General features: G+C 45.7%; 1 protein-coding gene and 1 long non-coding RNA gene across 8 annotated transcripts in view; one reads left to right on the top strand and one right to left on the bottom strand.

The window, feature by feature from the left end:
- The window catches only part of TENM2 (teneurin transmembrane protein 2), a 998,550-nt gene that overhangs the window by 926,996 nt on the left and 48,237 nt on the right, over nt 1–23,317 (top strand). For all 4 annotated transcript variants that reach the window (XM_059917647.1, XM_059917648.1, XM_059917649.1 and 1 more), the window contains 4 exons: nt 664–818; nt 2,134–3,008; nt 10,577–10,752; nt 12,297–12,532. In XM_059917647.1, coding sequence (XP_059773630.1) covers nt 664–818; nt 2,134–3,008; nt 10,577–10,752; nt 12,297–12,532 — 1,442 coding nt within the window. The remainder of the gene's footprint in view (nt 1–663; nt 819–2,133; nt 3,009–10,576; nt 10,753–12,296; nt 12,533–23,317) is intronic.
- Nucleotides 1–23,317, bottom strand: part of LOC132362696 (uncharacterized) — an 89,677-nt gene that overhangs the window by 3,997 nt on the left and 62,363 nt on the right. For 2 of the 4 annotated variants that reach the window (XR_009502442.1, XR_009502440.1), the window contains 7 exons: nt 16,122–16,303; nt 15,349–15,422; nt 14,195–14,337; nt 13,660–13,950; nt 12,737–13,044; nt 12,287–12,478; nt 9,310–11,887 (listed from right to left, as the gene is read on the bottom strand). This is a non-coding gene — a long non-coding RNA (uncharacterized LOC132362696). Of the gene's footprint in view, nt 1–9,309; nt 11,888–12,286; nt 12,479–12,736; nt 13,045–13,659; nt 13,951–14,194; nt 14,338–15,348; nt 15,423–16,121; nt 16,304–23,317 lie in introns of those variants that run through there. The other 2 variants (XR_009502441.1, XR_009502443.1) reach the window with 2 other exon arrangements.

The following is a 23,317-nucleotide window of genomic DNA, read 5'->3' on the forward strand; positions in this document are numbered from 1 at the left end:
ATTTGAAGGTCCAATTCTTGTTAGCATTTTTAGCTATGCTGAAAGCACACAGCAGCATGAAATAAGGATGGGGAGCCTTGGGCTTGCGCACTGGGGTGAAAATGCAAAAGCAATAGAAGCTGCTGTCTGCCTCTTACCAAGGGAGTGCTAGGACCAGCATTCCCCCCGGAGTATCAATGGAGTCAAGGCTTCATTGGGAATACTTCCTGGGGGATATATGTTGACTTAGGAGTTTGTGACTGCAAGGGTCATTGTTCCCCAGCCTTATTGTTGCAGTCAGTTGTGAAGGGTATTCAAGTAATTTACTACCAATAATTTTTTAAGCAGTGAACTTGGGAAATAACATCTTTTCTAAAAAGAGCAGATGCAAAATGATCTCCCCATTCCCTCATTTGCAGCCTTAGTTCATTTGCAGCCCAAGCTTCGTTCTTTGGCTGCGTGGTGAAGCAGCCAGCGCCCCAGGAATTAGGCAGATCTAGCACAGTGCCCCTGAGAAAGGGTATCACCTTAAAAGATTGAGAGCCGCAGCTCTCAGTGTGCTACTCCAGTCAGGTCCCTAATCCAAGAAGGTAATGCCCGGTAGGGCATCCCTACCCCCAACCCCATCCTACCAGCCCTGCTCTTTGCCAAGAGACGCAGTCCCACTGTTTTTGTCTTGCTCAGGTATTGCAGTTGACAAGAACGGGCTCATGTACTTTGTCGACGCCACCATGATCCGCAAGGTTGACCAGAATGGAATCATCTCCACCTTGCTGGGCTCCAATGACCTCACTGCTGTCCGGCCACTGAGCTGTGACTCCAGCATGGACGTGGCCCAGGTGGGACTCTCTCTCTCTCTCTCTCATTTCTCATCACTATGCCACACCTGGTTCTGAGCCTGAAGTTCTCACCTGGGGCCTGCTTGGGTTGGAAGTGCAGTGGGAGGAGGAGATATAGATACCGATCCCAGGTTTGTTTGCAGAAGGCTTAAGATGAACTAGACAGCAGGATGGAACGGGACATGTCAGATAGAAATGAGAGAGAAGTAGAAAAAGAGAATGGGAGAGGGAAATTCTGCTCAGAAGAGTGGAGCTGGTGACACACTCCAGCCGTGGCAGATTATAGGGTAGGAGTTACTGTGTAATTACCTTTCTTCTTCATCATTATCGCAGGTTTGAGAATGTACCATACAGTATTATGTGTCAATCAGAACTTCCCTGTTAATCTGAAATGATTGCATCCTCACTATATAAACCTTTACTTTGCACGGTAGTGACTAAAGCAGATCCCTCTGCGATGTTCCCCCAAGTGACAGTCTTTTAGTCCAGGTTCTTACCTGTTGGCAGAGAAAGAGGCTCACTCAAATGTACCACAGGAGAAACGGGACTTTATACTTCTTTTTTTTAATTTTTATTGGAGTATAGTTGATTTACAGAAACGGGACTTGAATATAAGGGTCTTCAAACAACCTGGAGTCTATGTTTACTCTTCCAAAAGGGCCTTTTCCACCCTCGGTCAACTTCATTAATTTCAGCTCAAGTTCCTCAACTAACTGACCACTAGTTACTGAGGTTTTCATTTCAGATTCTGCAGAGAAGGGATGTGTTTGGTCCAGTTCACTTTTTCAAGCAAACACTCAGGTGGTAGTTCGCTGGCCAGCCCGTGCATTGGCTGCCCTTGGGTCAGGGACACCTTCTAAACCGCGTGGCTCCTTGTCGTGAATCAGATAAAGATGCCTCCTCTAAATGAACCTAGCCTCCTCAGGCCCACAACTTGGTGAGCGGAGTATGGGCTGCATTACACTAGCCCTCTGTGCTGTGAACCACCTGACTGTATGTGATGACTCTGACCCTGGTCCAATTACCTGGGGCTGTCAAGAGCATCATGGGTAGAACTGGTGACCTACTCTAGCCACAGCAGGTGACGGAGCAGGAGATGTCTGTTCCAAGTTACTTCTTCGCTATCACGCACACCCAGCATAGGCAATAAGCAAGTGGTTCCATGATGGGCGCGTCTCGTACAGTGTGTTAGTAAAAAAAAAAAAAAAAGTAAGTCTTTTCTCCCAGTTGCATAAAATCAATAGACGTGCCCTACGTGGTTAAACATAGAGCACGTTAGAGGCTGTTCTTGAATTTGGTGCCATATCATCCACAGGTTCGGCTGGAATGGCCAACAGACCTTGCCATCAACCCCATGGACAACTCCCTGTATGTTCTAGAGAACAACGTCATCCTTCGCATCACCGAGAACCACCAAGTCAGCATCATTGCGGGACGCCCCATGCACTGCCAGGTTCCTGGCATTGACTACTCGCTCAGCAAACTAGCCATTCACTCTGCTCTGGAGTCCGCCAGTGCCATTGCCCTCTCTCACACTGGGGTCCTCTATATCACCGAGACAGACGAGAAGAAGATTAACCGTCTACGCCAGGTAACAACCAATGGGGAGATCTGCCTCTTAGCGGGGGCGGCCTCCGACTGCGACTGCAAAAACGATGTCAATTGCAACTGCTACTCAGGAGATGATGCCTACGCGACTGATGCCGTCTTGAACTCCCCGTCATCCTTAGCTGTAGCTCCCGATGGTACCATCTACGTCGCAGACCTCGGAAATATTCGGATCAGGGCGGTCAGCAAGAACAAGCCCGTTCTGAACACTTTCAACCAGTATGAGGCTGCCTCCCCCGGGGAACAGGAGTTGTACGTCTTCAACGCCGATGGCATCCACCAGTACACTGTGAGCCTGGTGACGGGGGAGTACTTGTACAATTTCACGTATGGTGCCGACAATGATGTCACTGAGTTGATTGACAATAATGGAAATTCCCTGAAGATCCGTCGGGACAGCAGTGGCATGCCCCGCCACCTTCTCATGCCTGACCACCAGATCATCACTCTCACGGTGGGCACCAATGGAGGTCTCAAAGTCGTGTCCACGCAGAACTTGGAGCTTGGCCTCATGACCTACGATGGGAACACTGGCCTCCTAGCCACCAAGAGTGATGAAACCGGATGGACGACTTTCTATGAGTAAGTAGGTTTTTTAAGTGGTTCCTAAGAATACTCACCCTACCCTCGCTGGCATCAGGACTGGCCGTCCGTGTAGCTTTTAGAGTTGTTTACTCGTGTTGTCTTCCTAACTTGAACGCCCCAGGATACTCCTGTCCCCTGACTCCTAAATGATTTGCACTATTGGGTGTCTGGTGTTGAACATCTCCCCTACAAGAGTTGGGAATGCCTGTTGCCTGCTTGCCATTCCAATTTCAGGATATTGGACACGCACAGCGCCTGAGAGATCAAGTGTTGATTAACTTTGCTGATTATTCATGTTTGCCATGGGTGCGGAAATTAGAAACTAAAAGGCAAGATCCTGGTGGGGCTCCTGTAATTTGCCGATAGGTGCGGCAACACACTTGATTGCACAGACAGGTAGATAAACTCTGAATTTCCTCTTTAGCAGAAGCAGATCAATACAGATAAAGTGCTAGGTATATTAAAAGATGTGAGAGCTGGGCATATTTCCCCTAACAATTATCTCATACTTGATAGTCCCGCTGTTTGTTTTCCCAAAAAGCTGTTTTCCCTCGCTCCTGCAGGCGGTTCTTGGTCCAGCTGCCTGCTGCTGCAGGTATTAACCAGTGGGATGCTGGCGGGAGGAAATCGCTAAGGCATGATTCGCTGGCTGAGACAGGGATGGAATTTCTAAGTATCTGGCTCTCCTTGTTGGTGAAGGATCCGGTTAACCAGTCTATATTTGGAGTCGTTGCTTGCTTTCCGTCTAGCTGCTGCTGCCAGCTGAGAATTTAGTGAGTTGGCAAGGTGTTGTCAAAGACGGAAAGAGGGGCAGGGGAGAGAACAGAAGACCTCGTTGTTGATCGGTTTTACTTTCAGGGATGTGCACTTCCTGTTTGCATTCCGGAGGGTTTGGGAGAATGTAAAGGAAGCTGTTGCCACCTCCTGGAAACTGGCTGCACTGCAGAATTGCTTGCCCTTGCTCCTTCCTTCTTTGGGCCAAGCTGTCTTTCTCAGACTTCTGAAGCACCCTAATATCCTTCAGACCCTGGGGCTTGATCACACTTTACCAGCCAGTGACTCTGTCCCTGAAGGCACCATCTAAGTGCCGTCTTTAGCTCTCACACCAAGTTAGGCTAAAGCTACACTTTAACCCAAACGCCTCCTAGATTCTCATCTTCTCTTCTGGAAGTTGCACCTGAAGACCCAGTGCATTTCAGAGAGAACTGGTGTCACCCTCAGGAGGCCAGTCTGAAGTAGGCCTGACTTAAGAGGCTGTAGTAACAAAGTTCATTCAGACTGAGGTGCATCCTGAGACAGGAACTCTACCTGGGAGAGTATTTTCCAGAAGGGGCCCCTAGCTGAACGAAAACAAGGTTAAGGTTTTTTTTGTTTGGTTTTTTTTTTTCTAATGTTCGTTCAGAAGTTACATGGAAGCATAATTTTTTTCTCTCTTGATATGAAGAGCTGCTTTTTTTCCCATACCGTTGAGTTGGTAAATTATCATACGTTCTCCATTGTAGGGGTTCAGTGCGTATGGCTTTCTTGGCCTCCTAAAAAAGACGGTAATTTCTTTCTGTTTTGTGGTATTTTTTACAAATGGTCAGCAAGTTGGTCGTTTAAAAATCAGAGACAAAAAAAAAAAAAAAAAATCAGAGACAGACTCTACTTCCCGTGGGGACCGCAGTAGCCTTAGCGAAAACTTTTGACAAAGGAGTTAAGAGTGATGGACAAAACCACACAGAGGCCTTGGGGCTCTTAGAAAACAGTCTGTCCTTCAGTGAGTGCTTGTAAGCACACCTTCCTTCTGCATAGTGCTTTATAGGTAGAGAAGCCTTTCGTCTGCCCACCTGTCACAACGACCTTCTAAGTACAGGTGTGATTATCCTCATTTTATGGATAAAGAAATTGAGGCTCAGAGACGTGAAGCCACCACCACCCCGTCACCCTGGCCCCCAAGGCCACACAGAGAGTCAGTGGTGCAGCAGGACTCAAATCCAGATCTCCAAGTCTCGCGTTCTTTGCGTGACACACCAGTGTCCTGAAGCGGGGCTGTGAGTAGAATTGGGAACTCCTGCCTTCCTTTGGATTCCAAAAGGGAACTCACCTGTCCCAAAAGTTGGGGGAAGGTACAACCCCAAAAGACAAATTCCTCATTGACTCTGGGAGCGGGAGAGAAAGGTGAGGAAAAATAACCCTATTGAATTATCCTGGCCCTATTCGATGGTCAGTCGGTTTCAGAAAGTTCCAGGAAGCCCCAGCCTTGGAATTTAACTTTCCCCAGATGTAGGCCACTGGGTCCTGATAGAAGATGTAGCCTGGTCTAGGTATATCTCTGAGAGAACACAGGTTTTCACAGCTTTCCCCAGAAGACAGCACAGTATACCAGAAAGCTCCTGGATCTTGGAGTCAGGAAGACAAGGATATGAATGCCATATACTTACTTATTGACTTTGGACAAGTTACTTAACCTCTCTGAGCCTCAATGTCCATACATCTGTCAAGTGGGGATAATAATGCAAATCGTATAGGGGCACTGTGACAATTCACTGAGATGATATATTGATACTTTTAGAAATTAGCAAAGCACCTGGCATATAGAAATTCAACAAAGGGTAGATGCTAATGGGATTGAGAGAAACAATTGATTTATCACACCTCTATCTCCATCCGACCCCCTCAGATTCCAAACAACCAATTGCATAGTGCATACAGGAGTCAGGTAGGTGGAGATTCATTTTGGAGAAGCAGAATTGAAGAATGCAGTTTTCACATTTGGTCTTTCCTTACTACTCCGCTTTGAATTTATCCCGCTCTCTCCCCATGCCCCCGTACTTCTGCCCCGCCCCCATCCCCTGCCTGGGCAGAGCCTGCCTTAGTAAACCTGGGGCCCAGAGGAACAGAAAACACGTCACCCTCAAGGACAGGCCCTCCAGAAGAGAGAAACTGTAAAGGGCTATTCCAGTCCTGAGCAACTCCTCCCAACCAAGCAACTGGGGAAGGAGTGAATATCGGATCAGAGGGAGGGAGGGAGGGATGGAAGTTGCCTTTCCATGGAGTAGGGTTCAAGAGTTCCTTCCTAGAATAAGCAGGCATTGCAATTCAAGGAGCCTGGAATGGGTCCCTTTAACTGTTACCTTTCTCCCACCTCCTCTTTGTGTTGGAAAGTGCCTCACGGAGAGCTCGGCAGGAATGGAGCAGACATGGGAATGCCTTCTGGAAGTTCTGTGGTGTCTGCTAAGTTCTCGGACTGGGGGGGAGAGGCCTGTATTCCTGACAGTCGCAGGACTGTACTTAAAATTACAACCACCACTACACGTGCTCTCTCTTCTCCCGCCTTGATTTTAATCCTTTCCATTTGTCACCATCTGACATACTCTATATATTTGTATTAATTTTTATTGGAGTATAGTTGCTTTACAATGTTGTGCTAGTTTCTGCTGTACAGCAAAGTGAATCAGCTCTACGTGTACATATATTCCCTCTTTTTTTGGATTTCCTTCCCATTTAGGTCACCACAGAGCACTGAGTAGAGTTCTCTGTGCTGTACAGTAGGTTCTCATTAGTTATCTCTTTTATACCTAGTAGCAATAGTGTGTGACATACACTATAGTTTAGACTTCAGTTTATTTTGACTCTCTCCATCTAGCTTGCACACATCATGATGGCAAGGATTTTCGTCCATTTTGTTCCTAGCCGTGTCCCCAGAGCCTTGAACAGTGCCTGGCACATAGTAGGAACTCAGTGAATAGACGTTGAAGAAATGAGTCAGACGCAGCCTCCAGCCCCACATGAGTCAAGGCAGGACTGGTTCCACTGGGTCGCTGTGAGGTCCCATTACTGGAACTCATAACTCCTTGCCAGGATGTGCAGACTTATTTGCAAAGAGACCTGAATCTGGAGATACTCCATGGGTATCGGAAGCGGAATCTTCCTTGAAAGTTAAAGAAGATCTATTTTTCTCCCTCTCTCCCCTGAGAGTCTGGTCTCAACCCCAATCCGCTCTTCCCCAAAAGTAGAATCTCCAGTTCCTACTGTTTATCTCACAATGAAGCGCAGCAATCTATACGTTGTAGGTGTCCAGGTAATACAGTGGATTGGAATTAAATCGCTGCCTGGGGCTCCTAGAATACACTCCTCACATTGTCCCTACTTGGCAGCAAGAGTTGGGGACACTAAGCACCCTATATCAATACACGTAGAATTGTTTTTCTTATTTATTGAGGTAAAATTAACATATAACATTATATTAGTTTCAGGGGTACAACATAATGATTCAGTATTTGTATATATTGTGAAATGATCACCACAGTAAGTCTAGTTAACGTCTGTCACCATAGTTACAAAAAAATGTCTTACTTGTGATGAGAACTTTCAGGTTCCACTCTCTTAGCAACTTTCAGATAGGTAATACAGTATTATTAACTATAGTTACCATGCTGTATATTACATCCCCATGACTTATTTATTTTATAACTGAAAATCTGTACCTTTTAAAATTTATTTTATTGATGTATAGGTGATTTACAACGTTGTGTTAATTTCTGCTGTACAGCAAAGTGATTCAGTTTTACATACATATATATATTCTTTTCGATTATGGTTTATCACAGGATATTGAATGTAGTTTCCTGGGCTATACAGTAGGACCTGTTGTTTATCCATCCTATATATAACAGTTTGCATCTGCTAATCCCAAACTCCCAATCCTTCCCTCCCCCACCCAACCTTCCCGTTGGCAACCACAAGTCTGTTCTCCAGGTCTACGAGTCTGTTTCTGTTTCATGGATAGGTCCATTTGTGTCATATTTTAGATTCCACGTATAAGTGATATTATTATGTGGTTTTTCTGGCTTACTTAGTATGATAATCTCTAGTTCCATCCATGTTGCTGCAAATGGCATTATTTCATTCTTTTTTTTATGGCCGAGTAGTATTCCACTGTATATATGTACCATATCTTCTTTATCCATTTCTCTGTCGATGGACATTTAGGTTGCTTCCATGTTTTGGCTATTGTGAATAGTGCTGCTTTGAACATAGGGGTGCATGTATAGTTTTGTCCAGCTATACGCCCAGGAGTGGGATTGCTGGATCATATGGTAACTCTATTTTTAGTTTTTTGAGGAACCTCCGTACTGTTTTCCATAGTGGCTGCACCAATTTACATTCCCACCAACAGTGTAGGAGGGTTCCCTTTTCTCCACACGCATTCCAGCATTTATTGTTTGTAAATTTTTTGGCGATGGCCGTTCTGACTGACTGGTGTGAGATGGTACCTCATTGGAGTTTTGATTTGTATTATTTCTCTACTAATTAGCGATGATGAGCATCTTTTTATGTACCTGTTGGCCATCTGTGGGTCTTCTTTGGGAAAATGTCTATACAGATCCTCTGCTTATTTTATAATCAAATTATTTGCATTTTTTGCTATTGAGTTGTATGAATTCTTTATATATTTTGGATATTCTTCCCTTATCAGATAAGTGATTTGCAAATATTTTCTCTCATTCAGTATAGTGCCTTATTTTGTGGATGATTTTCTTTGCTGGGCAAAAGCTTTTTAGTTTGATATAATCCCACTTGTTGGTTTGTGCTTTTATTGCCTTTGCTTTTGTGTCAAATGCAAAACAACAAACAAAAAAAATCACGAACACTAATGTCACAGAGCTTACCGCCTATATTTACTTCTAGGAGTTTTATGGTTTCAGGTCTTACAGTCAAGTTTTTCATCCCTTTGGGTTAATTTTGTGAGTGAGTGGCATAAGATAGTGTTTCATTCTTTTCCATGTGGCTGTCCAGTTTTCCCAACACCACGTTTTGAAGAGACTGTCCTTTCCCCCATTGTATATTCTAGGCTCCTTTGTCATAAGTTAATTGACCATGTATGTGTGGGTTTATATCTGGGCTCTCGATTCTGTTCCATTGGTCTGTGTGGCTGTTTTTTATTCCAGTGCCACACCAGATGAAATCAGGGAGCCTGATGCCTCTGGCTTTGTGCTTTCTTAAGGTTACGTTGGATATCTATCTATCTGTGGTTCCATACAAATTTTAGGAGTGTTTGTTTGTTCTATTTCTGTGAAGAATGCCATATAGGGAATTGCTTTGAGTAATATGGACAATTCTTCCAATCCATAAGCATGGCCTATCTATCTATCTATCTTTTCATTTATTTGTGTATTCTTTGAGTTCTTTCATCAGTGTCTTATAACAGTGTACAGGCCTTTTGCCCCTTGGTTAACTTTATTCCTAGGTATTTTATTCTTTTTTTGATGCAATTAATTATAAATGGTTTTTAAAAATTTCTCTTTCTGGTAGCTTATTAGTATATAGAAACACAACAGATTTTATATATTGATTTTGTATCCTGCAGCTTTTACTGAGTTTATTTATTCCAACAGATTTTTGGGTGAAGTTTTTAGGGTTTTCTCTATGTTGTCATATACAAATAATGACAGTTTAACTTCTGCCTTTCTAATTTGGATGCCTTTTTTCCCTTGCCTAATTGCTCTGGATAAGACTTCCAATACTATGTTGAATACAGTGGCATCCTTTGTCTTGTTCCTGATCTTAGAGGAAAAACTGTCAGCTTTTTACCATTGCATATGATGTTAGCTGTGGGCTTTTAGTATGCTGAGGTATGTTCCCTCTATACCCACGTTGTTGAGAGTTTTTCTTGTAAATTTTGTCTAATTTTTTCTGCATCTATTCAGATGATGATAATACGGTTTGTTCCTTCATTTTGTTAATGTGGTATTTCACATTGATTGATTTGCTGATGTGAACCATCCTTGCATTCCCTAGAATAAATCCCACTTAATTATGGTGTATGAGCCTTTTAATGTACTGTTGAATTCGGTTTGCTAATATTTTGTTTGTTGAGGATTCTTGCATTTATGTTGTTTAGAGAGAGAGAGAGACATTGGCTTGTAATTTTCTTTTCTTGCAGTGTCCCTAGCTGATTTTGGTATCAGGGTAATGCTGGCCTTGTAAAATGACTTTGGAGTGTTCCCTCCCCTTTATTTTTTGGAAGAGTTTGAAAATAATTGGTATTATTAATTAATTCTTCTTCTTTGAATGTTTAGCAGAATTCAGCAGTGAAGCCGAGTGAGCCTGGATTTTGTTTTGTTTGCTTGGTGGGAGGTTTTTGATTCCTGATTCAATCTCCTTACTAGTAATTGGTCTGTTCAGATTTTATTTGTTCATTATTCAGTCCTCTTTAATTTGTGGAACACAAATTAAAGAAAGAGCATAAAGCTGAGCATAAAGTTGCTGTTCTCACTAACTAACTTGGGAAAACGTAAGTACCCCCTGCCTAAGGTGAAATGTATGTTTTCAGGTGTATCTATCAATCAGTGGGTAGTGTGGGTAGTAGAAAAAAGCATCACCGTTTCTCAGGGCAGGCTGGAGTTTTGATGATTGATTGTGACGAGGAGCCCCAGCGTGCTTCACCACCTGGCCACCCCACCTTCCCGTTTCTCTCTTTCTCTGGCACCATGAGTGAGTCTGTCCCTTGTGTGGTTCTGAGTGTTGGGGAAGCCTTCAGTCCCAGGAACTGTGTTTCTAACCGTGTGTCTGTTCTCCAGCTATGACCACGAGGGCCGCCTAACCAATGTGACACGCCCCACAGGGGTGGTGACCAGCCTACACCGGGAAATGGAGAAATCCATCACCATTGACATTGAGAACTCCAACCGTGACGACGATGTCACTGTCATTACCAACCTGTCTTCTGTGGAGGCCTCCTACACAGTGGTACAAGGTAAGCCCCTCACCTACCACCACACCTCACCCCGAGACTCAGCCAAGGCCAGAGGCAGGTGTGAGTTACCAAGCCTGGGAGGACTTCCAGAGACCTCCCACCCCTCAGCTTGCTGTTTTAGTCCATAGCAGACTAACTCTACAAGAGGTCAGTCTTGTAGAAAAGGACTTAATCAGATGCAGGAGAATGTCATCGATACCAAACCAAATGGCTGGATATTTGGAAATGTCTACGTATTTATGTGAAAACCTTCATCCCTCTGTACTCTGCCCCCACCTCTCCATCACCAGCACTCCCTACCAACCCAACACACACAGTTACCTTCTCAAAGGTGGTTTTAGTCTCTTGAGCCCACCTTTTTTTTGGTCCCATTCTGATTCTCCCTTTCTTCCAAGCGTTTGTGTGATGAGTGGGTTGTTTGTTACAGTCACAGAGCCCTTTAGCAGTCCCTTGCCAAGACCTCAAAGGTTTCTGACCACCTCGTGGTTACTCTTGCTGTTCGACATGACATACAGTCCAGGACAAGTGCACAGACTGGCAAGAAAAGGAATTGTGCAGGTAATGAAGATATAATGTCGGTGGGCTAGCCCACTGGCCGAGGATAAACGTGTCCTCTCGGTAGATAAATGGTGTCATTGCTGGACTATTTATCCCACGACAGAGCCTGTTTCCATGACTCTATTTCTGCTCTGCCAGATGATTGATGATGTAGATTTTGTCCTTCTGCACGATGGCTGCGGTCGTGACCGGTGCGCACTACCCCAAAAGCCAGCACCTCAGAGGCCAGCCCAGCTGGACTCCTCTGCCCAAATAATCAGGAAGCATCGTATCTATAAAAGGAGTCTCCGACTCACATTTCCTACCTGGAACTTTTCGATAAAGGAAAAGGTCAGAAGTCTGACTGACTAGCGTAGATTCCATTTGGGAAGACACGCATGTTATCAGCACCCACTGGCTCGGTCTCCCTCGTGCTAGTTGAGTCTCTTCAGATTCCTCTGGAGTGGAGATGGCATCACAGTGGAGTCAGCAGCAAATGCATGAGGGGCAGGAAGGTTGCTTTTTCTCTTTGTTTTCTCAAAGAATCCTAGACTTGATTTGCAGTGGAGCTGACCTACCTATGGTAGACCATCAGCCTCTAGATGGTAGGCGAAAGGAGAAAAAAAAATTTTTTTAAGTAGTTTTCCTTTATTTTGTTCCATTTAAGCTAAAATATATATGTTAAAGATCAGGGATTTGATTGACACGAATTGTGTAGGCAAGAGGCGTCTTTAAATGTACTATTCATAGTCTTCCGTGAGTAAAAGAAAAATATCACAGCATAATTATTTCTGGAGTGCCACATATTAATAATGTTTTTCTTTCTGTGGATCAGTGGCATCTCTGCTACTCACCTTAACATTGCGTGTGTGCTAATTGAAGGCAGCCTTACACTGACAGCTGCAAAGTACCATGGAAACCTATAAAAATAGGGGTTCTGTTCTCTCGTGACTAACAGAGTGGATAATTTATTTCCCTCTCCCCGCCCCCCACTTACATTTCTCCAGATCAAGTGCGGAACAGCTACCAGCTCTGCAACAACGGTACCCTGCGGGTCATGTACGCCAACGGGATGGGCGTCAGCTTCCACAGCGAGCCCCACGTCCTAGCGGGCACCATCACCCCCACCATTGGGCGCTGCAACATCTCTCTGCCCATGGAGAATGGCCTGAACTCCATCGAGTGGCGCCTAAGAAAGGAACAGATTAAAGGCAAAGTTACCATCTTTGGCAGGAAGCTCCGGGTAAGTCGTTCCACCCAACTTGTCCCCACAAAGTGGTAGGGGACACCCCCTTTCCTCCAGAGCTGAGGCCATCTCCCACTTCCCAAGCCTCCATTGCGCCTTTCTGTCTTCCCTGGAAGAGACACGTGAGCCACATCCCGCTGGGACTCAGACCTCGGGGAGAACGTTCTGCATTTCCTAGGACTAGAAAAGCTGGGGACTTACCTTACGCTATAAGCAGAGATCCCTCTGGTCTTCTTTTCACACTCGCTATCTTCTCTGTCAACTTTCACTGTTTGTTTGCCCAGCTCAACAAATGAATTGGTGCCCATGGCTACTGTGTGGTTTTGGTTTGCTAAATACTGAAAGTTTTATAATGTGCTGTTTACGCTCCAAGAGTGGACAGTCCAGTAGAATGTATAAACCTCAGGATAATCCGATGGGTTAAGTGAGTAGAGAGAGGAACATCCAGGGCTTGGTGGGATCACGGAGGAGGCGCTACTATCCAGCCTGCAGGCATCAGGGAAGGCTTGCTAAGAGGAAGTAACAAGCAAACTGCAGCAGGAAGTTTTAACCAACTCTAGCTTCCCCAGACTAGGTAACTTACCCACAAGTTACAGCTTTAAAAACCAATATATAACATTTATTGAGGACTTCTTTTATGATGAGAGGACGACGTTAAATGCTTTACTTGTATTATCTTACTTTCAAGAGCCCTGCGGGAGTAGGTGTTATTATCTCCCTTTTTCAGATGAGGAAACAGAGGCTCTGGGACACTAAATAACCGGTCCAAGGGTACAGCGGCTAGCAAACAAACAGCAAAGCCAGGACTCAGCCCCAGTTCTGTCTCACTTGCCAGGATTCTTAACCAGCAGGCCTCACAGCTTCCTGATTAGAGCAACAGTCATCCAGATAATCTGGTTCCTGCTCTGTTCACTTACGTGGCATCAGAGGGACTGGTTCTTACCATCAGGCTCTCCCTCGCACTGGGGAGAAGCCTCGGGATCTCCGTCAAAGTCAGCACCTGTTTATTGAACACCTAACTAGGAGCCAGGCACTGTGCTATGCGCTGGAGCTACGTGGCACAACAGGGGCCGAAGATAAGATGTCAACTAACAGATAAGATCATTGCAGATTGAGATACTCACCAGGAAGACGGTAAACAATGCGATGCAGGGTTTAACACATGCTTGGCTTTGGAATTCCTGAGATTAGAAGGCTCACCCTCAACAAAACCTGGGTCATAACTTCTGCCGTGTTATTGGGTTGAAATCCAGCCAGCCCAAGTGACCTCCCTGCAGAGCCAGGCCACTCCACATTAAGATTCCACCCTCGCCTTTGTCTAGTTGGAGTTTAATTCTCCACATTAGGTTATCAGCAGTCTCCCATGTTTTTCTTCCTCTGCTGGTATCTGCAGAGTTGCAAGCTGCAGTATCTTCCTAAAGACAAAAATGAAATGAGATTAGTAGCTAAATCCTTAATGACTGGATTTCAGGGCTGTATAATTGATTTTTGATACACTGCACCATAGAAGTTGATTAGAAATAGTAATCGTGCCTTTTCTCTGATAAATCAGTGATGCGTTTTGACTAAAAGTTTTCAAAATAAAAATAAATGCAGCCCTAAACTAAAATGGCTATAATCTGAACTCTGAATATTAAAAATCGTAATAATGGTACTCACCCATGGTAATTAGCAGAAGTTAGGCGCGCAAGTCTCATAACTGAATTTCTGCCAGGGTTAGATTTGCTGGCATCATGTTTATGCAAATCGAAACACAGCTTTATCTATCAACACCTCAACATTTAATTGTCTGGTGTTAGTTCCTGTAACAATAATCACATATCCATTTAGCTCTCTTAAATGAAAATCACTATGAGATTATAACAGGTTGAGTGGACTGAAAATGTAATTTGAAAATGAGGGAGAAAGCCTGGAATTTATTTGCATCTCATTTATTTTAATTCAATTCATAAATCGTTTAGTGAATGAAATAAAAAGCAACTCCTGGAAATTGCCAGGGAGCAGGTGGGAGAAGGTAGAGAGGGAAAGTAGAGTGTCACATGTGAGTCGTGTGACGTGAGCTATCCCAGAGGCCAGGATTTCAAGGGAAGGGGTACATCATTGTATCAGTCAGGAGAGGATGGGGTGTGATCGGTTAACAAATGTGAACAAATAAGCCCTGAAATCAGGGCTTAATGAGCAGAGCTAGACGTGGCAGGCATCACTGCCATCCTCCCTGGTGAGAACACAGTGGGGTGACTTCAACTTAACTGCAAGGAAGCCCAGGAAATGGTGTCTTTCTGCATGCCTAAGAAGACAATGAAAGGAGATTTGGTGACCACGTAGCAGGGTCCCTGCCATCCCGATCAGGGCTGAGGGCTGCTTCACAGAAGACTTGGAATCAGCTCTACAGAGCAGTAGGAATTAGCCAGGCAAAGATATCAGCAAGGGGTGATCACACAGAGTGTCGCCTGTAAAAAGGCAGAGAGGTCCAAAAGAAAAGGAAGGTCATTTCAGAAAACTAACTCAGTGTGGCCAGAGAGGTGGGAAGGGCATATTTTGCTAGGCTGGCATTTATCCTGAGGACAGTGGCGGGGCTGTTCCAGGGTTTGGTTAGCAGAGCGACGTGTTGGGATTTGTCACATTAGAAAGACCTCTCAGGCTTCCTCGGGTGCAGAGGAAGATAGATGAGACGGGGACAGGATAGGAGGAGAGGGGTAATCCAAACAAGAAACGAAATCATTAGCAGAGAAGACAGAGGGACATCTGAGAGCTACTTAGCACACACAATTAACAGGATTTGGCAGCTAGCAGGGTTGCTGTGTCATGCTCACCTTTTAAGGGGCCCCTTCCATGATCACGTAGACTGGGAAGCCGAGTAGCCCTTCAGGGGCTGGCCTGCCAGGCTCTGTGGAGGAAAGAGGCAGGGAACTGAACCCCAAGACAGAGATGTGAGATTCTGACAGCCCCAGTGCTGCCACTTGCAACGGGGAAGAAACTGAATGAACTTGCAGGTGCAGCCATTGAACCAGCACCATGTAATTGTTGCTCCCCACCCCCGTGGATAACAAGGGATTTGGAGAGCATCTCTGGTGTGGTAACTGAGGGTCTCGTGCATTGAAGCAAATCGCCTGACCTTTCCCAGGGACTGGCAAGCTCCTGGCAGTCTGGCCAGTTGAGTGACGTGAGGGCTTAAGGTTCTGAGCACCCCTGGAGTTTACCGAAAATCTCGGTGAAGATATTACCATAGAACGGTACCCAGTGAAACTAGGTACCCCTTCTTCCAGCATTCCAGCCAAGGGCACCTCTCAGGTGAGGAACGCGTCAGCAGCTCTTACATAAAGGCTGGTGAAAAGTAAAATGGTGGGTGGATGGACCGTGGCCACCCCCTTCCACCAAAATCTTTATGGCTTTGTTGCTTTGGCAAAATCTCGAGTGGTTGTCCGTGCCCAGACTCAAAGTAGGGAAGGTCTTCATTATGCCTCCCAAGGATTTCTCCAGGAATCTCACTTGAAAGAGTCCCCCTCCCTCAGGCCCTCACCACCCACCACTCTTTCCTGTTTCCTCTGGCCTTCAAAAAACTCACAAAGCTGTTCCATCAGGGTACCTGTAAGCTCCATGAGCACGAGGCCCATCTCACCGCTGTATCCCTGGTGACAAATGCCATGGGATGGGCATTCAGACAGTGGGTGACAAAGGAAGGTATGATGACCATGCCCCCTTCTAAGGCGCCTCCTTGGAACATGCTTAGTGCATAAATGCCTCCGTATCGGTCAGGGATAACTTCCACTGCAAGAGACAGGAAGTGCACTCAAATTAGCTCAATTAAAAAGGGCATGCGTTGTCTTGCCTCACGGGCCCCTACCAGAGAGGAGCTAGCCTTAGCCACTTCACCAGCTCAAATGATATCATCAGGTTGACATCCTTCTCTCGGCCCCCTTCCATCTCTTAGCAATGTTTCCCTTGACACTTTTAGCCTAATTTACCCCTACATTCGACTGGTGACCTCTTCACCCTGGGAGTCAGGCAGACTTGGCTAAAGATGACTCCAGGCTGATATACCAGTTCAGCTTAGTGACCCAGGGGGAAGAGGAGGCAATCTCTTACAGAATTAAAATCTAAAATCCCTTGGAAGAACTCTGAATGGCCTGGCACAGATGGAATGGCAGTCACACCCCTGGGCCAATCACTGGTCAGGCAGGTGGGGGTCTGTGATTGGATGGGTCACACGTGAACACGTGTCTCTTGTGACGGACATCTCAGTAAAAACTCCTAGATGGGGAAAACTTAGAGGAAGGGGGTGCTACACCCAAAGAAGGAAGAGATGGTTAAATCACACTCATACACACCCAGGTATATTCTTCATCCTCCCTCCCTCCAAAGCCTAATCATAAAGCAAACTTCTGGTCCTGAGGACCTCTTAATGCATTAATGCTCCTCCCCTCCAGCAAGACTTTTTTCTAGACTTTTGGAAGAGAGAACTGAAACCACCTCCTCCTGTTAAAATTTAAAACTTCTGCTCTTTCCTAAGATGGGTTTAGTGCACGATTCTCTCTGATAAGGAAGGCATATAACCACCCCCTAGGATATTTCCTCCTGATTATGATTTACATAGAGATTGCAAAAGCAAGAAACAGCTACATGTGTAGGTAGCAGAACAAAAGGAAAATTGCTTCCCAGATAATCTTCCATCATGATATTGGTATTAGTGTTATTAGTATTCCAGGAAGTGGGAGTTAGTAATTTTGTTTTGGTTTCTGTATGATTAATATGACATTGCAATTACACGTTGGCTTGTGTAACTTTTACTTTTGTGGCAAATGACAGTGACGCAGGAACAAGGTGGGAGGCGGGTGTGCATGTGTGCCTGTGAACACACGCACGTGAACTCAGTTCTGCACGGAACCCACTCAGGTAGGTCTGTTAACATATGCAGTCATCACAAGAGCCTGAATTTTATCAGCCCTTCCTGCCACAGTGCATTCATTCTACACCAACCAACGTTTTATTTTTTCAAACACCTATTCCGTTCCTGGCACTGTACAAGGCACTGAGTGTATGTTAGTGGACAGACAAGACACTGAATTCTGAGCAGTGCTCGTGCAGGCAGAACTTGCTATAAATGTAATATTAGCTTAAATAATATATAATTGGAAGGGTAAGCCTCTGCAAAATATATTCAACAAGGTATCCCCCAAGCAAACATTACTTTCGGATGACTTGCTTGCTGTTTTGATTGGTGCGATGGAAAAGTGGAAAGACCCTCATGGAGCTCTATGCCGTAGCGAGGGGAAACAGATAATAATCAAATAAGTAACAGGGCTTCCCTGGTGGCGCAGTGGTTGAGAATCTGCCTGCCAATGCAGGGGACAGGGGTTCGAGCCCTGGTCTGGGAAGATCCCACATGCCGCAGAGCAACTGGGCCCGTGAGCCACAATTACTGAGCCTGCGCGTCTGGAGCCTGTGCTCCACCACAAGAGAGGCTGCGATAGTGAGAGGCCCGCGCACCGCGATGAAGAGTGGCCCCCGCTTGCCACAACTAGAGAAAGCCCTCGCACAGAAATGAAGACCCAACACAGCCATAAATAAAATAAATAAATTAATTTTAAAAAAAAATAAGTTACAAATAGTGTAAAGAAATGGTAATGGGTGCTCTGGAAAAAGAAAAAAATGGTTGAGATAACAGGGAATGTCTGATTTAGGTTAAGCCTGCTCTAGGAAGATGACATCTGGGCTGAGAACTGAATGAAGAGTAGGAAAGTTTCAGGAATGGAATGGCAAGAAAGCCTTCTGTGCTAAGGTACCAGCATGCGCAAAGGCCCTGAGGCAGAACGTGAGCCAGTGTAGCTGGAGCAGACTAGCTGGGGGGTGGTGAGGTCAATGGATTGGGGCCTGACTGGTGCTGCTAAGGATCTTAGAAACATAGACGTCCTCCCCAGATGTACCCACTGTTGAACACAAAGGAGCATTCATCTGCAGGCTGGACTGCCTTCCCTGCTTCTGAGAGGCTAGGAGACACACAACATACTTGACTTCTACAAGTTCAGGTTGCAGAATGACAAGTCCAAGTCCGTTCAGGTCGTCTGGGCTGAGGCTCCATATCAGACACCCCTCCTCTCTGCCACATCCCTGCCCACGGACCGCCTGCCCCCGCTAGAACACTCCCACAGCATCGGAAGTGAGGTTCTCTGCCTGGGCAGGGCCCTTGCTTACCACCCGAGCTTTCACCTGCTGACCGCCCCCTCTGGAATGTTCTCCCTGACTCATCTCCTGCCCTCACCTGTGAAGTCTCATACTTTGGGCCCCAGTGAGGCAGCAGTTCCTCTGGGAAACTGGCCTCGTCCGTCCAGTTCTGGCTCCGTGTCCCTCCTCCGTTCCCGTAGTGCCTTCCTCTGTTTACTCATCACCACACGAATGTTTTTCATTGTTGGTTCATGTGTCTTTATCCTGCTCTGACCTGTAAGGTCATGAGGTCAGGGGCCCTAACTGTCCTGCTCTAGTTTAAATATTGATCACATTAACAAGCACAGAGTAGGTGCTCAGTCAATGCTGAATGAGTGGATGTGATTTTAAGTTGACATCATGAAAATCCTCTCCCTCCAACCTCTGTCTATTAATTCCAGGTCTCGGGGGTTCCTCCCAGAATGACTCCAATTGCTCTTTAGAATGAAGGAAGCCTTTCAGATACTTGGAAGTCACAAATGTCCTGCTCACATTTTCTCATCTCAGTTTTTCATGTTAGAGCTTAGATCATCAGAGCTGCCAGCGTGCTTATACTTGGTCTGATTCAACCCCCTTACTCACAAATGTTTGAGCACCAAGCACGTTCCAAAATAATAGAGACACTAAGAAAAATAAGATGAAGTCTCTACCCACTAGGAGCTCACAGGCTCATGACAGATAAGGAAACTGAGGCATGACCAGTGAAAGTTCTGCTTTGTAATGACAAAACTGATCAGTGTTAAAACTGCAACTCAAATTCAGGTCTCTCCACCTTTCTACCTCACCGCCATCCAAAACAGCATATCATCCAAAAATCATGTTTGCTTGGGCAATACATTACTTAATGTGTTTGCAGAGGCTTACCCTTCTAATTATGCATTATTTAAGCTAATATTAAATTTATAGCAAGTTGTTATATCTGCTCCAGCCCTGATCCCATCATAGCATGGAGTCTTGTCTGGGAGCTGCTTTTTAAATCCCAGAGGTCTGACCCAGAAAGGAAATGAAGATGTCATCTAGGCCAGGCTTTTCCTCCGGGTGGGTGAATAACTAAACTCTCCAAGCGGGGAGTTCCGCTTTTCAGCATTGCCAGACATGGAGACTCTCTTGCCCTCCCTCACTAATCTTTTCTGGGTTTCCCAGACGCGAAGTGGGATGGGCAAGGGATTCTGCTGTAAGTCTAACTGAGGTCTCTCCTGCTGTGCTACAGCGCCATTTCCAGGAGGGGATCCAGCCCAGTGTTAACTTCCTCTTTCCAGTTTCTCGATTCGCCAGCTCCCGACATTGCCCCCTCAAGCTAAGTTAGAGTCACCAGTTATAGGCCCAGCAGGGCCATTTTAATGACAGCGTTTCCTTTTCTCAGGGTGTTTTTTTTACAAGGCTCCTGTGACAGGCGTGTGCCTGGAGAGATCAAAACATTCTGGAGGGAGATTCCACATTGGGAAACTACTTCCCAAAGTCTGCCCTCTGCAAAAATAAAAACCATGCTAAATAGCTGAGTTTTATTAACTGGGGAAGCCAGGCTGAGGAAAATGCCCAATGATTAAAAATAATGGCTTCCTTACAAACACAAAATTGTATTAATTTAAAAACTGGTTTCTCTATCACTGAATACCTACTGAGCTGGCTGGGAAGGGAATTGTGCTGATCCTGGCAGTGAAAATAATTCAAAATAACTTTTATGTTCTCCAGGAAGCCTGAAGGTTAATTTAAATATTTTTAGGTGGAATTCGGAATAAGAGAACAGTGTGGCTAAATGAAAGCTCCTGCACGCTCTGAAGTCGGGGGCAGGTGCCTATGAAGAGATGAGCATGCCTGTCAGACCCTCCAAGATCTCGAACCCCGTAGCCCAGGCACCTCCCCTTTAATAAAGGGACCCTCACAATTAAAGATATTTGACTAGATTATACGGCTGGCCTGAACTCCTTGACTCAGCTTCCAGTGAATTTATTATATTTAAGTATTAGAAGGATCAGGCATTTTTATAGAAATTACGTATTTCAAAAGTTAACTCGGCGACATCACCAAGATGGGAACATAGGTCATCCCTGACTTTGCCCTCATAAGCACAGCAGCTAACAAGGATTCATGGACAGGAAACCACCAAGAGCATCCTAGAACACAGGGTGAGGCTGAGCCAACCCCCCCACCCCACCATCCCCCCACGCCTTGTACCACAGAGATCAAGACATGTGTATCAGAAGGGTAACAGGAGCAGCTGCACGCTGACTGCATTGCCCCTCCACCAGGCCAACACAGCTCCACTAGTGGGAAGAGAGAGCACGTGGGCGACATCTGGGACCCCCCAGCATTGTGAGCTGCTTTGTGAGAGTGGCTACTCCTGTATCACCCCACAGGGACTGCAGGAGAATCTGCGGGGCTCAACCACTGGGAAGCTGATCCTGATGGAGAAAGGGGGAGGGGCTTGCAACAACCAGCACTCAGATCTCGGTAGACCGAGTCCCTCCCTGCAGCGCCCAGATAGCAATCCCAACCAGCAGCTTTGCTCAGCTGCAGAACCAAGTCAGTCTGAGCAGGGGACTTGGCAGGGTGCAAGCCAGCTCCTCAAACGAGGAGTTTTGCCAGCTCTGGAGGCTGATCTGCCCACTTCCCCCTCCAAGGCATGGTAACCCAGTAATGCTCAAGCCAGGAGGTGGGCAGGCAGAACTGATTGCCCCAGAGCAAAGTCAGTACCAGGCATGGAGGGTTCCCCTGATATGCCCAGACAGGGGGAGTTCATTCACAGCCCCATTGCTGCTAAGTGTAGCTCTCAGCCCCTTCCAACCAGAAAGCCTGTTCAGAAAATTTGGGAGATGCCTGAAATGGACCCTCCTGCCCCACCCAGGCGTGGGAGCAGATCATAGACCTACCAGCTGCTGAGTGTGTCTCCCCACCCTGACTGGCCAGGGGGACTGGTGGAAAAACATAGAGGCTGTATAGCACAGCAAGCTCAAACAGAGAGGTGGGCAGGCAGAGCTGATAGCCTGCAGAGCAAAGCCAGTGGCCCTATTTGGCCAGGGAACTTGGGGCAAGGGTTGGTTTGAATCAAGATCACAAACAGATGATAGCCTTACAAACCTTGGAGCTAGTCTTTCCACTGCACGCAAGCAGGGAAACTAATTTGTAGCCCCACTCACTGCTGACTATAGGCTTCAGCCCACCCGACCAAGGAACCCAACCACAGCACATGGGAAGCTGTGTAGCCCATCCATCTGCCCTGCTTACAGTGGCACTTGAACAGAGAGCACAGTCCATGGCTTTTCCCATCTGCAGAGCAAAACCTGTAGCCCCCGTCTGGAGAGGGAATTCAGTATACACTCTTCCCAAATTCAAGTCCTGAAACAAGCCATGCAGACCCTGGATTCCATTCTGCTGCCCCACTAGGGCAGGGCAGATACCTACTGCTAAGTACAGTACCCAGGCCCAATGGTCTAGTATGCCTGACCAGAGAACCGAGGCAACTGCAGAGCCCATCCTACGGCCTCACTTAGGCAGGGAACCAAGACAAGAGTCCTATCTAACTGTTCTCAGTCAGCAGCACACCCCCCCACCCCTGCCCTCAGAGCTCAGGCAGTTGCCTCATCCAAAAATAGACCCTGATAGCAAGCCCCACCTGCTCAAGGTCGTTACCAGCAGACAGTTGCAGAAACTAAAACTGAGCTAACTGGTGAAGAATTCTCTCTACCAAAGCAAACCTGCAAAGTCTAGAAGAGAGACCACTTACTCAAATGCACGGATACCAACGTAAGGAATGAAAGCTCATGAAAAATCAGGGAAATATGACACCACCAAAGGAAACTAAGAGAACTTCAGTAACTGACCCTACTTAAATGAATATCTATGAACTGTCAGCCAAAGAATTCAAAATAGTCCTCTTAAAGAACTTTAGTGAACTGCAAGAACACACAGACAAATGAAATTAGGAAAACAATTCATGAACATGACAAGAAGTTGAACAAAAATAAAAACCATGAAAAAAATTCTAGAGCTGAAAAATACAATAACTAAACTGAAGAATTCAATAAAGAGCTTCAAAAGCAGACTCAATACAGAAGAAAAAAAAGCCAGCAACCTGGAAGACAGGACAGTTGAAATTATCCTGTCAGAGGAGCAAAAAAGAAAAAGAAAAGAGAAGAAAAGAAAAACAGCAATGAAAGCCTTTGCACTTATGAGACACAAGCCCCCCACCCCTGCAAAAAAAAAAAAAAAAAGAATATTTGCATTATGAGAATTCCAGAAGAAACAGAGAAAGGAACAGAATGTATACTTAAAGCAATAATGGGTGAAATCTTCCCAAGCCAAAAAAAAAGAGAAATGGACATCCAGATCAATGAGGCCCAAACGACCCCAAATAGGTTGAACCCAAATAGGGCTACACTGAGACACATGGCAATTAACATTGTCAAAAGTCAAAGATAAAGAAAGTTGAGAGCAGCAGGACAAAAGATAGACATTACATACAAGGGAATCTCCATGAGACTATCAGCAGGTTCCTCAACAGAAACTTTTCAGGCCACGAGGGAATGGGATGATATATTCAAAATATTGAAAGGGGGAAAAAAATCTGTAAACCAAGAATTC

The sequence above is a fragment of the Balaenoptera ricei genome, chromosome 3 (assembly GCF_028023285.1).
Source record: "Balaenoptera ricei isolate mBalRic1 chromosome 3, mBalRic1.hap2, whole genome shotgun sequence".
Classification (NCBI taxonomy): domain Eukaryota; kingdom Metazoa; phylum Chordata; class Mammalia; order Artiodactyla; family Balaenopteridae; genus Balaenoptera; species Balaenoptera ricei.